This window comes from Semicossyphus pulcher, unplaced genomic scaffold (genome assembly GCF_022749685.1).
Source record: "Semicossyphus pulcher isolate SPU_LCO1_2020_fin unplaced genomic scaffold, fSemPul1.0.p SCAF_1, whole genome shotgun sequence".
Classification (NCBI taxonomy): Eukaryota; Metazoa; Chordata; class Actinopteri; order Labriformes; family Labridae; genus Semicossyphus; species Semicossyphus pulcher.
Genome location: NW_027211603.1, coordinates 27,151,457 through 27,165,934, shown reverse-complemented (window position 1 = coordinate 27,165,934; position 14,478 = coordinate 27,151,457). Strand labels below are relative to the sequence as shown.

The 14,478-nt window shown below is 42.0% G+C and overlaps 1 protein-coding gene across 1 annotated transcript; it reads left to right on the top strand.

Annotated features, from left to right (window-relative positions):
- The first annotated feature begins 1,238 nt into the window (after positions 1-1,238).
- gpib (glucose-6-phosphate isomerase b) lies at positions 1,239-11,974 on the top strand. Its single transcript, XM_069672226.1, has 18 exons — positions 1,239-1,399; positions 1,655-1,745; positions 2,007-2,075; positions 2,343-2,462; positions 2,580-2,663; positions 2,795-2,941; positions 4,363-4,434; positions 4,524-4,568; positions 4,658-4,711; positions 5,409-5,469; positions 6,843-6,886; positions 6,987-7,139; positions 7,409-7,538; positions 8,258-8,334; positions 9,062-9,190; positions 9,419-9,494; positions 10,321-10,387; positions 11,529-11,974. Exons 1-18 carry the CDS (start codon positions 1,281-1,283, stop codon positions 11,650-11,652), a joined length of 1,662 nt encoding a protein of 553 aa, XP_069528327.1. The 5' UTR covers positions 1,239-1,280; the 3' UTR covers positions 11,653-11,974.
- The last annotated feature ends 2,504 nt before the right edge of the window (positions 11,975-14,478 follow it).

The window sequence follows — 14,478 nt, the reverse complement described above, 5'->3', positions numbered from 1 at the left end:
AAATGATGCTCTCCTAAACTGACAAATACAGAAAGTCGACAACCAAAAGTCTCTATAGGTCATGAGAAGTGTACTAGGCCTACTTTTCAAATAGTAATGTACAATGCAATGTGTTGCTCAAGTCATCAGACAATATCTAGGCCTACTGGATGTATCTTTTCTCTATAAGTGTGGAAGTGTAAGTAAATTCTATTGTTACATGAATTGTAAATCACTCTGAAATACAACAGCTGCACATTAGAAATTTTACAATTTTTTTGTTTGTTTGTTTGTTTGTTTGTTTTTTTCAAATTAGTGAATTTAATCAGCTAATCTCTTTGTAATATTTGGTTAGATCACTTAATATGCTTTTATTCTTGTGTTTTTGGATGTACCACTCTGACGTTCTAAAAAGGATATTCCGTTCAATCTACAGACTAAGATTTTGTCGCCCTCTAACGTTTGATGAAGAATATTACATCCTGAACGCCATATTTTAAAACCGGCCACTAGGGGGCTGTGAGGTCCACAAATAGTACATCTAAACTACACAACATATTAGTCTTTCACTCTTAAAAGGTTTACTTAATTCCAGTCTTCAAAGACTTGAAGATTTTTATTATTTTATATTTAGCAGCAACTTATTCCACTTCCTTTAGTTGTTCTTCTATCTGAAAATGGTTTCATCTTTTAAGTTCTGATATCGAGAGAAAGCAGAGAAAGTTATAAAGTTGCACTGCATATGAGGTAACTAGACTGTAATAGAGAATTATGTTGATTTTCTGTTTTCACTGTCCAGCTTTATGCCTGGATTTAATTTACATGGTATTAAGGCATATACAGTAGGTTGATGTTATATATACAGTTGGTTATACAAAAAATCATGTATCTGTATAATTATATTAGTATTATGCAATAATTTGCAATTTTGATATGCTGGTCAAATGATCTGTAGTGTCCTATGTTTATATGTAATCTACACAGGTGATATATTTATTGCAGAGGCATTTACAACAGTATGAGAACTGCAGTACTGTCTGTGCTGTCTGTACATTGTCTACATGCCACTGTGTTGCCGTGCTGACGACGCCTCCCTACCAACAACAAGCACTCACTGTAACCCTGCAGGACAGTGTGGAGGTGTGACATGCACGAGGCCTGCAGATAGTGTGTCTCTTGTGGGAGGGGCAAGTGTGAGTCTGGACTGGACGCCCTTCAAAAAGCTTTCCTTCTGACCTGCTCGCTCCCACTCAACCAGGATAGTTGAGCACAGCGGAGCACAGCAAGCCCCTCCGGACATCATGGCACTCACACAGGACCCCAACTTCCAAAAGCTGCAGGACTGGTACACAGCCCACGCCCTGAACCTCAACATGAGGCACATGTTTGAGGCTGACAAGGAGAGGTTCAACAAGCTCAGGTAGACATCCCATTGAAACTAGTTATATCTTTTAAAATAAAAATATACACAGCATCCCTGAACAGGATGCAGATATTTTGCATGTACATCTATGAGTTCTAGTTTGCAGATTCTATAATCTATTGGCATCCAAGTTCACATGATAATGGCCTGTTTGATTACATAATGTTGAAAGCTAAATGTCAAACCGCCATTCAAGCAAGGAGTCATATTACTGTTAACATAATAAAGTCATTACGTCCTTTGTTTTAACAGTTTAACACTGAAAACAGAGGATGGAGACATTCTTCTGGATTACTCCAAGAACCTCATCACTGATGACGTCATGAAGATGTTGGTTGATCTGGTAAATTCATCTTCACACTTAATATCAGCTGCTTTTTTAATGCATGTTAAAAATGTTGATATGATTATTATAAGCAGCCTTATAATAAAAACGTATTAAGATCTGACGTGCTGTAAGGTTGCAGCATAGGGGTCCATTTAACTATTTTTGATGTACACAAGTTTTCTGTCGAGTGAGGCATTGCTCATCAATTTGATTCATAACCACAATATGCAACGTCTTTATTGTGGTATGTATCTGAACATTTAATGTCTTCTTCAGGGCAAGTCCAGAGGCATTGAAGCTGCCAGAGACAAGATGTTCAAAGGAGACAAGATCAACTTCACTGAGGTGCTCTTTGTCACACACGTCAGCTGTAACTCGACTTAGAGCAATGTTTACCTCCTGACATTTACCCCTGTGGGGTGAAACAGCGACGCAGCATGTACACCATGTGACATGAGGGCTCTTGCACATTTGAGAATTAAACATTGCATAAAGTGAATGTAACAGCTGGATAATCTTTAGCACCAACAGTATAATAAACCCGCAGTAAGAATCAATATGCTGAGTGAAAGTGTAAGTGTGTGTGTGTTTCCTGATGCTGTTGATCTGCAGGGCCGCGCTGTGCTCCACGTGGCTCTGAGGAACCGCTCCAACACTCCCATCATGGTTGATGGCAAAGATGTGATGCCAGAAGTCAACAAAGTTCTTGAGAAGATGAAGGGCTTCTGTCATGTGAGTGAAATCACTTATCTCAGTATACCTGCTCATAAAAGTGCATTGATGCAGCCAGCAGCATTTTGTAGAAAAATCCAGTTAAAGTTTAAGAGGATTGTGTTTTTCATATTGCAGAGAGTTCGCAGCGGAGAGTGGAAGGGCTTCACAGGAAAGGCCATCACAGATGTTGTCAATGTCGGCATTGGAGGGTCTGACCTTGTGAGTGCAATTTATGGAAGTTTTTTTGATGTCTTTATTGCAGAAATTCAGCGAGCTGTAACATCACTGATGGCTTTTACTGCCCTGAGCTCAGCCATCTGACTTTGAACTTGACTTGATTTGAATTTCAGGGCCCCCTGATGGTGACCGAGGCCCTGAAGCCGTACTCAAAGGGAGGACCGCGCGTATGGTTTGTGTCCAATATTGATGGAACTCACATCGCCAAAACCCTGGCACAGCTGAACGCTGAGACAACCCTCTTCATCATCGCGTCCAAGGTAGCTGCTTTACACAGAGCAGATTTCATAATACTGCACCAGATTATTGCTCTCTGATTTATATTCATCTGAGCACAGCCAGTTTGAACCACATCCTACATGGACAAGCAACTTGTAAATTAAGCTTCCCTTCAGGCAGATGAATCTGGTTGTGCTTCACACTATGGGATGCTCTTTCCAGGCAGTGGAGCCAATGTTATGTCACTTTTCTGAACGTCTTTCATATCAGCCCTCTTGGCATAAGGGATGTATTGCTAGAACAGCTACAGCTATTTTAAAAGACAGTGCATCCCTGTTTTTATCTTAAATGTAGTGGTTCACATCCTAAAGCACAGACACAGACAAGGAGATCTTTACTTTCTCTTGTCAGCTGATGTGCCATTTTCTAATGAAACTCTATAGATTTTATATAAGAAGACTTACGCAGACGGACGTAGCTTCTGGTCTCAAAAGTGAAGCCAATGCGGCAGGGCCTTAAACCTGCATTCTCTCTTTTAGCCAGAAGGGGTCGACTCAACTGGTTGCAAAAAGATGTCAGATTGTATGAGAACAGATGGGAAAATGCCCCGACATGTTACTTCATTTATTACCTAACATTTCCCTCATGAGTTTATGGTTTCAGTTTCAAGTCTTCCTCAATATAGCATGACATTAATTGTTGACTTTATTTTCCTATTAAAGATATAATCTTGGAGTTCTCAGTTTTGTTCTGTTTTGCGGCATCTTATCGCAATAAAAAGCGATCATGGGGGTACACTTCCCAGATAACCAAACGTCCACGGTTGGCTCCCTTTGTTACTCTTGATTTTCCTCACTGACGGTCGCTTTCCTTTTTAGACTGTTTGCCTTCATCTGAGCGTCCAATTTGCTTCTTTTTCTTTGGATTGTCACTTATTTTTGAAGTTGTATCTGTAGTCATCCATCTTTTCTTTGTTTGTTTGTTCAACCTCTCTGGCACACCAACCACTGCTGCAACCACGCGTCACTAACTGGGCGCCACTTGTGATTTTTTCTGCGAATGTCACCCCAGACACCCAGTCTGTAATACTGCAAATGCAAAGGCTTTCATCAGTGAGACATGGGCTCAATCACCATTGTGTTACCTCATTCAGCGATAGATAGTGACTTAACAGACATTTATTCAAATGAAAATCTTCAAGATTATATCTTTAAGTGGCTGCCAGTGATTGACAAGTCACTTCTAAGGCAGCCTGTCAACCAGGATAGAGAGGTAGTAATGCACATGCACAAAGTCTTCCAAATATGGTCACTTCTGGTTGAAAAAAAAAATGGTGATGGTGATGGAAAAATGGCAAACTTGAGGGGGTTCACAGACGATTAGTAGTAGTGACGTCACAGTGGTTACGTTCTCTTCTTGACACTTGGTTATCTGTGTATTTTGTCCTATTCTCCATTTAAAGACATTCACCACCCAGGAGACCATAACCAACGCTGAGTCGGCCAAAGAATGGTTCCTCGAACACGCCAAAGACGTGAGTATGCAGCAGAATAACAGTGAAGCAACATGTTGGAAATTAGCTGATTAATATCCTTCGATCACATCCTTTCTCTGCTTCAACAGAAAGCTGCTGTCGCCAAGCACTTCGTGGCCCTTTCCACAAACGGAGTAAGTCATCTAACATCCCTTAGGTTAAATCTTCTCTCTGTCTGGATATCTGTAATAACCGTCCTGTTTTTCTCTGTCTCCCCCCTCAGCCCAAAGTGAAGGACTTCGGCATCGACACAGAGAACATGTTTGAGTTCTGGGATGTGAGTGCTCTTTAAGCCTTGCAGCACACTGTGTTCAGCGGGTCCTGTCTTCATCCGCACACTGTGGATGATGGAGGCCGTAGGCAGCAGCTATAAATAAGCTAGACTTTTGACCTGTGAAGTAGGTGGGTCGGAAGCTCTGGCCAGCAGCTGCTGGGTAATCAGAAGCCCCACTCTTCAGACTCAGTTATTATTGGTAGCGACCTTCTCTCTTGCAGAGGTTACAGTAAAGGCTGGGTCTCACCAAAGGTCATAGAGCTGCATTTAGTTACATTGTTGGTATTTAAAGGGTAACAGCTATAATATGCTGTTTATGTCACAGGAAAAATGGCTGCCAGTGTTAACACTCATCTCGTGAACAGGGTATACACAAGTTTCTGCAAATAAGAGAGGGAAGAAAGTTCACCGAACATGACAGGACTTCAAAGATTAAAAGCTAAATGATAAAGAGCCTAGTTAAAATACTTATTTTACTAATTAAAGATATACATATTTTACATCCTGAGTGTAAAAGCAGTACAACACAAAACTGTGTGACTTATGGTTAATTACGTTACTGTTTGTCTTGCAGTTGCCAGCACCTTCTGTTGTGTCTAAAGCTTTTTTCTATTTAATTAAAACCCACATTTGCAAAAGAGTTTTGTTTGAGTCACGGAAAATACCTTCTGAAGCCTGTCTTGTCTCTTTTTTCTTTCAGTGGGTTGGTGGTCGTTTCTCTTTGTGGTCTGCAATTGGAATGTCCATCGCCCTGCACATCGGTATGTACAGTGACAAAACATATTACAGGTTATTTATTGCAATGCAAAGCCAGATCATCTAAAGGAATGAATTTCAAACGTGCTATTACTACATTACAGCCAGTCTTCAGTCGTGCTAGCAGCACTCTGTACAAAGGCACACTGGTGCTCTGAGCTACATACTAATGTTTGCATTCTAACATGCTGCTGAAAGTGTTTATGATATATATAAGGTCTGGCATCTTAAAAGCATGTATAACTGTTATTAGTTTAGCAAATATTTTGCATAGACTGTGTATAAATGGACTGCATGGTGCAGTGGTTAGTGCTGTCACCTCACAGCTTGAAGGTTCCTGGTTCGAATCCCTGTTCGAAGTTTGTGTGGAGTTTGCATTTTCTCCCTGCGTACACGTGGGCTCCCTCCGGGTACTCCGGCCTCCTCCCACAGTCCAAAGACATGCTGTGGTTTGGTTAATTGTTGACTCGAAAATTGCCTTTATTGAATTGAATGCGTGTGAAAGGTTGTGTGTCTCTATGTGTCAACCCTGTGATTGACTAGCGATCAGTCCAGGTTGTACCCCGCCTCTCGCATAAATGACAGCTTGGATAGGCTCCAGCCCCCCGCGACCCTGAACAGGATAAGCGGTATAGATGTTAGGTAGGATGGATGAGTATATATTAGACATTTCCACTGTAAAGTCACCTACTGGAGGGGCGACTGCCTTTTTGAAGCCTTGAGTTTGGCAACTTGGCTGTTGCCTTGTTTGTTTTCTGGAGCCAGAAATGACCATATTTGGACAAGAGGCTGGAGCTGGAGAGAAGCAAAACTAGTGCCTGTCTATGAGGCTGTAAAGATGTTTGATTCTGCTGTTAAGTTGGGCATTTTTATCATGGGGCCTAATTGAGATTTTCTCACTTTTAGAGCCAGCCTCAAGTGGCCACTTGAGGAACTGCAGTTTTTGGCACTTGGCATTGTCTTCACTTTTCAGCACCGGCGCTTGCTGCTTGGTATTAAGTTGTAAACCAAAGTATTGGACTGATGAGAGTGAGACACTTCATTTAAAGTGAGGGGATAACTACAGTTATTACAAATCAATCTCAGCGGAACATAAACATGTGCATCAAATATTATGGTTATCAAATCTGGTGCATCAACTTCTTCCACGCGGACACCAACGCTAAGCTAACCTTTGTCCTGTACATGCACCTCTTAACTGCCTACGTCCAATAGGTCAACCCCCGCAATGCCGCAGTAACAGACTATCTATACACTGTGTCTAAAGTGATATACAAGAATTTCTTTTCATTATATTGCAGGAGACATATTCAAAATACAACTCTCATTTGACATTTTTATTCAGTCACTTAACTTTCCTGTCACATCTCTTCACCAGGCTTCGACAACTTTGAAAAGCTGCTTTCAGGCGCTCACTGGATGGTAGGCACCTCTCTGTCTCTCTAGTGAAGAAAACTATATTTATTTCATATTCACATACAGAATATATGAATGTAATTTAGCCTCCCTCTCACTGCTGCAGGATAACCACTTCCGCACGGCTCCTCTGGATAAGAACGCTCCCGTCCTGCTGGCTCTGCTGGGCATCTGGTACATCAACTTCTTCCACGCTGAGACCCACGCTATGCTGCCCTACGACCAGTACATGCACCGCTTCACCGCCTACTTCCAGCAGGTCTGCCCCCACAATGCAGCAGGGCTCACAGAAACACCTGAGAGAAGAATAAGTTATTTAAAAGGGGATTCTTTTTTAGGTTGAACTGTCTTGTAAATCTTCCTCAGGCAACATCAATCCAATTGACAAAAGAGAGGATGTGTTCGTGCATAAATCATATTTCTGCATGGTCACATGAACAAAGCATAAAACTAGTCAGTGCTAATGGTCCACACCCAATTGAGAGAGTGAAATGCATCCAGTAGTTTTCATAAGTGTTTGTTATCTAGGGTGACATGGAGTCAAATGGAAAGTACATCACTAACCACGGAGCACGTGTAAACTACCACACTGGGCCTATTGTGTGGGGAGAACCAGGAACCAACGGACAGCATGCCTTCTACCAGCTCATCCACCAAGGTAACACCACCAAACATCATCATTCAATCACAGCGACATGTAGGTTAGTTACTCATTCAGTTATAAGACTTAAAGACATAATAAGTAGGATTTTTTCTTGCATTTTGTCAACAACACATTCAAACTGGGCTCCACCTCCTGGGCTCTTCATCACCAGAAGCTCACTCTCACTCTCTCGTACGAGAACACGCCCACCCCGTCGAGCTAACACCGACAGCATCACGGTTTCCTTTGCGCTAGCATGGTAACCGCCGGTTAGCTTGTCCTACCTGGTTTGAGGCACCTACCTGTCCAACAGAAAGAAGGCCAACTCTGCATCGCTCTTTCGCCATGTTCGCCACTCTGAATGGGGCCCAGTTGCTAGTTTGAACCACTCCCACACTCACCTATACGCTGTGATTGGCTCAGGGAACCACAACAGCGCCCCTCCTGCATGCAAAGCAAAACAACAGAATAGATGCAGAGGGAAGGGTCTCACAAGGGTCTGCACACACACTCACCAACACACATATATAGAGGCCTATAAGTGATGATTTATATTATATTTGTAAAAGTCTACATTTTATTTTTCTAGGAAAATCCTACTTATTATACCTTTAACCAGCTAAGTATCTATTATCCTACCTTTACCGGCAGCATTGCTAGGTGGTTAGCCTTATGCCATGAGTCTGTGTATTGCTGGTGTGATGTCTAATGAAGTCAAACTGTGTCTGACTCAGGAACACGCATGGTGCCTTCAGACTTCCTGATCCCTGCGCAGACACAGCATCCCATCAGAGAGAGCCTGCATCACAAGGTACCACTGTGTTCTACAGCAGTGTGCTGAATGGGAAAAGTTCCTCGCTGCTTTAAAAGAGTAGAACCACTGACAGGATTTTTTTGCTTCTTCTTGTAGGGAAGTTTTTTTTAAGTATTTGTTGAATGCATGATGCTGCAAACACTTTTCATGTTACAGTTTACTTACTTACAGTTATGTATTCATGGTATGAATTCAAGAGTTTCTTACATTCTCCTCTATTTGACTCGGGCTGCATGGTGGTGCAGTGGTTAGCGCTGTCGCCTCACTGCTAGAAGGTTCCTAGTTCCTATCCCGGTTCGGATGTAAGGGGTCTTTCTGTGTGGAGTTTGCAAGCTGCGTTGGTTCCCTCTGGGCACTCTCGTTTTCTCCCACAGTCCAAAGACATGCTTCTCACGTTCATTGGTGACTGTAAAACTGCCTGTAGGTGTGGTTGTGAGCGTAAAAGGTTGTCTGTCAGCCCTGTGATTGACTACCGATCAGTCCAGGGTGTTCCCCTCCTCTCGCCCAATGAGCGGTTTAGATAAAAGATGGATGGATGAATCTTTGGCTCCTCACAGTCTATGCCCATAAAAAGAGCATAAAAAAGATCTGAAAGGCATTAGGGTACAAAAAAGCGACTTGTGGCTAGCAAGACTGATGTCTACAGTATGTTACTCTGTGTAAAACATAGGTTCTACTGGACTGTACATCTGAAGGTGTGTCTGTGTTTATGATGATGCTGTAGATCCTGTTGGCCAACTTCCTGGCCCAGACAGAAGCACTGATGAAGGGTAAGACCACAGAGGAGGCCAAGAAGGAGCTGGAGGCCAGCGGCCTGAGCGGAGAGGCTCTGGAAAAAATCCTGCCACACAAAGTGAGTAAAAAATGAATTCAACTCAAACATGAGGACAGGCAGTTATCTCATGTGACTACAACACAATAAATCATGCTTGGCATGAGGAAGTGCTAAAGGCAGACTGCAGTTAGTTCCAGAGTTAGTCACAAAGCACAGGAGGCAGTGCCCCCCAGTGACCATGAATAGACCAAACAAGTCTGTTTTGTGTGGTACGTATTACAGAATGTTTCTCTTTGTCTAACCCAGGTATTCCAAGGAAACAGGCCAACCAACTCAATCATCTTCAAGAAACTGACTCCATTCACACTTGGAGCACTTATAGGTAAGAGCAAACAATGATGAGCCACTAATATTGTTGGGTGTTTTACAGGAAGTTTGATATTGTTTATTTGTATCTGTTTTAGCATGACTCAAGTCTTACAAGAGTCCACATGGTCATTTTCAGAGCTCCAAACATATGAGGATCTTATAGCATTAAACTACCAACCGTAAATAAAGTAGTAAAACTTAGAACAATTTTAACATCTACTGCAGTAAAATGCAACTTAAAAAATAATGCAGCTGTAAGTAGTAATTTTATATCAAAAACATTATTAAAACATGGACACTGACCATTATTCTGCAGAAAAATCACTTTTATTTCTGATGAACTTACCTACATACTTAAATAAGGTTTATAATGCAGGACGTCTTTTGAGACGTTAAGCAAATGTAGCTGATTACACTTACATACCTTCACTTAAATGTACTTCTGATGCAGGGTGTTTACTTGTAGTGGAGTATTTTCACGGTGCGGTGTTGCTTCTTTAAGTTAAGTTGATAATCTAAATACTTCTTCCAAAACAGAAACAGTTCCTGCTACAATCTGCAGTCTGCCGTGTTTGTCTGAGCTGCATCGTCCACACTGCACAGCAAGAACTGACTATAAATTAAACAGTGAGATATACCTTTAAGGAGAGCTTTGAATGGACATGATAGATAGAAGTAACAGCAGTGATCCAATTTTGGAAATTCCCGAAACAGCCTTGTGCTGCAGTTAACAGTTAGTCAGGACGCTGCGTGATGCTGCACTGTAAAAGGTCAGATTGTGTCCACACAAACCACCACGTCATTGTTTTGATAATAATACTTCTTGTCTTTGTTTACAGCCATGTATGAGCACAAGATCTTCATCCAGGGTGTAATGTGGGAGATCAACAGCTTTGACCAGTGGGGGTGAGACACTTTTTCACTGCATAAATACCTACATACATGCTGTTCAGCAAAGATTTGTTTAAAACAACAGAACTCTTAATTCTTTTGGAGTCTCCAGTATTTCCAAAAATACTAAAACGTGCAGCTGAATTTGGGGGAAATGTGCGTCAAATGATCCACAAGCCGTTTGTTGGAATGATGCATGCAGTTCAAAAAGTCGAGGGTTAAATGACTTGAATTGAATTGAATATGAAGCTTCTTTGACAATTGGGAACTGATGCATGGAGAATAATTATGTGACTTTAAATACGATGATTGTAAAGAATTAAAAGGGTCCCTGCCAGATTTTGGCAGTCATGGTTACATATAGAAAATGCACATTTATAATTTCAGCCTGAATGACAATTGACCTTTTTCTTGCTGTAGATTATAGTCTGTTTCTATTTCTGATTTCAGCTGTTCTTTTTTGACTCTCATTCAGTGTCTCTTTTTTTACTTTTATCTTATTATAATGACTATTTTTGTTTACCTTGAGGACCCAAAATGTCCCTTTAATTTAAATGTATGCATATAAAAAAATAGGACACATTATTTCTGTTTTTTTTAGATGACTCTTTGCTATCTTTAAACTCAGCAATGACAGGATTTATTATTTCATTTTTTGTGTTGATTGACTCTGACCTGATAGGACGAGTTGGACAGGCTTGCAGCCACTCCCTATAAAAGTTGTCCTGCTCTTTTTGACAAACTGTTTGCCTGATGAAGGTCTAGTACCGAAACGTTGCACATAAATATAATTTCTGCCAGTGAGACAGTGTGCGGGAGTTTACACTTTCTTTTTTTAAGAATTAAAAGGGGAAAGCGTGATGTTTAGCGCTAAATGGCTATAACGGTGGGAGTTGTCCAATGGGAGCAGAACTCTCTCAGCATGCACAATGAGAGCTGAGAAATCAATCACCTGCATTCATCCTATTCCAGTACAATCTTGCAAACAAACTTGAAAGTCCTCTCTAAAATAAGCTTTGGGAAAAATAAGGATGTAAAAAACTCTATTTAAAACTACAATTTAAATATGCCTTAAATGATCAGTGTTTTTGTTTGAACCCTTTATTGACCCACTATCTCTCTTCTAACCCTGTCTCCATCCTCTCTGCATCATTAGAGTTGAACTGGGCAAACAGCTCGCAAAGAAGATCGAGCCGGAGCTCAAGGACGCCGCAGAGGTCCACTCCCACGACTCCTCCACCAACGGACTCATCAACTTCCTCAAGAATAACTTTGCCTGAGTCGAGCTCCCCTCAAACTCCTGACCCCATCAACTTCCACTTTACTCCTCGTCATTATCCATCTAATCAGACTATGCAATGCATTGAAGCTCGCAGAGGCAGCTGGTTACACCCACGCAGTCGGGCTGAAGCACTCTGTATGTTTGTGTTCTCATAATGAATGTCGTGACTGTCTGCAGTGCCGTCTTTTCTGTGTTTGTGCGTTTAGCACTGTGAGGGAAAACCCTTTTTGTATTAGAGTGGAGGGCAGAGTGAGATATGCTTTCTATGTCTTCCTAATGTCATGAGAAATGTAGTTTCTGAAATAAATATGTGTCATGTAGCTCACTTATATGTGGTTAAATGTTAAAAGTACAATAGCAAACACAGCAGCTGATCCTTCTGCTCCTGCAGTCTCGCCGCCTAAAAAGCTTGTTTAAACATCACACCACTAGAGAGCACCAGAGTTCCAGTTGTATTTACTGGGAGCGAATCAGCCTCCCAGTAATCCACCATTTATTCAGTGGAACAAAGGGTCAAAGGTCAGCCCATCTGCACTGTTCCTCCCCACAAATCCCCAGACTCCACTGCATCCATTTAGAGAGCAAAACAAACAGCTGGACTAAAAAGCATCTGCACTGAAACACAGTCCTCCCTGGCACTAAATCTAAACATCATTAAACATAATTTGCTTAATGTTTCAGTGTCGTGTGCCAAAACGTGCCTGTGAACTCCTCCTGCTGACACAAGAGCACATCGAATAATAGTATGAGAGGCAACATCTCTCATAACAAATAATGTGATTCCATAAGCTGCGAGATAAAACATATTTCAGTATGTTTAGTTCTCCTCGTACATACTGCTGGGCACAATTACAGAGTGTGGATGAGGACAAACACAAAGTTAAAAAAAAAAATCCCAGACCCCCAGACACTGCTGGGTTTTCAATGCTGTTGCCAGGCAACAATACTTTACTTCAAATCGAACTTGTTCTTTTTATCTGCGGCTCTGAGATACAGACGAAAGTGAGTTTGACTGAGGATAGAAACCAAACCAAATTATTAGCAGAATGCAGAATCTGTGTCCAAGGCCCCAAAACACGTAATCTTTCATTCAGATTTGCTTTATTCCAGAGAACTTTGTACATTTTTGCAATTGGTGACAAATTTCTGAATGAATCTAATATAGAAGACTGAAAGCTGTTACTGCTGATTAATGACTCTCCTCCACACAGCTGAAGCCAGGTGCAACAGGCTGAAATAAACAAGCAGCCAGCCGACATGAGGAAATAAGAGATCGCTGAATCAAACGGCAGCATGAAAAAGGTTCTGTGTGCGTTCCTGAGATGTTTGTCGAACAATGGCTCTTCATACCCTCGCATTCCACTTCATGCTTTATTGCTCGGGCCTGTCAGTCATTTTTTTTCTTCTCTCCGGCTTGTTAAAGAGCTGCCCCCCCCTTGGCTCAGTCAGGGTCGCAACCTCCCTGCCACTCTGGACTGTGCAGTCTCAAGTTCAAGGCGGTGACAGACGAGTATTCAGAGCGGGGTTTTTAAAGGTGTTTCTGAGCTGAACAATGTGCTAGAGCTCGTCTATGCATCTTCTGTGAGGCATGTTCTCCACCATCATTTGTATTCATCATGAGCAGCGGGGCTGGAGGCAGCCGAGGGTCAGCATCTTTGCATGAAAACAAGCTCGGAAACTCGTCGGCCTCAGAGGAGAAGACAGCCTGCGGGTTTAAAATCTCACTTTAAGTTCAGTGAAAAGCTTTAAATGTGCTTGAGTTCAACTGTCCTCCCCTCCCAGAAAACTTCAGGGATCTTATTCTCTTGGGTAAACGCATGACCCCTCCGCCCAACACCCACCACATTTCCCAATATCAAACTCAGTGGATGCTCCGTCTTACGTTCCCAGTCTGTCGTCTGAAGCTGCTGTTGACAGCAGCGACACAGAAACCCTGTAGGCTGCAAAAAAAAAGAAGCCATCGAGTCCAGCCCAGCTTCATTTTTTCCCACGACTGCTGCAGTTATATAAAAGTTTAACTTAAGTACGTGGGCAGAGTTGTTACGCTGCTGCTTAGGGAGCAAGCAGTCGTCCCATGAGGCTGCAGATGACCCCTTGTTGCAGGCTCAATGTCCTCCCCTATTTCTACACATCTACATGTGCATGAAGGGAAGGTGGAGGGAGATCTGAAGCAGTGCAGCTCTCACCTCCCTTTGAAACAACCTGTTTTAACATCCTATTTTGATGATCTGTAATTAAATATCACATAGAAATATTTGCCTGCTCTGTATGTGAAGGCTTTCTCTGATCTTGGAGAACAGTCAGAGGTTTTCTTCAGCGGTTCGTCTCTGCCAAACGAGCAGACAGCTGGGTTTGTTTGTCCTCCTGGGACGCCTCCAGGTCAGTTATCTGCTTATCTGTGTGGGTTTTTGAAGACTTGTAAGATTTTTCGTCTTCACCGCCTCCCCAAAGAGACACAGATCTGCTGTCCGACATCTGGCTCTCATTCAGTATCACAATGTGAGAGATTAAAAAGACAAATACTCCCACGCTGATTCCAGCCTCTGTTGGTCTTGCTGGTGATGCAGTAAATCGTAACGTTCACTGTGACTGTTTCTGATTGTTATCACATATTTGGTGCCGAGCGAACCCGACTGTGGAGTTTTAGTCCTCTGCAGTGGAGGAAGAAAGAATTACTTTAACCTTCAGAGATGTTTAACGCTGTTTCATAAAAGTGACTCAGTTCAGCATTCATGAAAAACTTTTCCCTCGTTCCAAGAGAAACGCAATAGTTTATTCAGTTTTCTGAAGACGTGACTCACTCACCTCAAACTCACCAAAAATA

Coding starts and splice junctions, on each gene's coding strand:
- gpib (XM_069672226.1), top strand. CDS start 1,281: ATGGCACTCACACAGGACCCCAACTTCCAAAAGCTGCAGGACTGGTAC. Junction 5,470..6,842: donor GTCCATCGCCCTGCACATCG/GTATGTACAGTG, acceptor TCTCTTCACCAG/GCTTCGACAACTTTGAAAAG. Junction 10,388..11,528: donor AACAGCTTTGACCAGTGGGG/GTGAGACACTTT, acceptor CTGCATCATTAG/AGTTGAACTGGGCAAACAGC.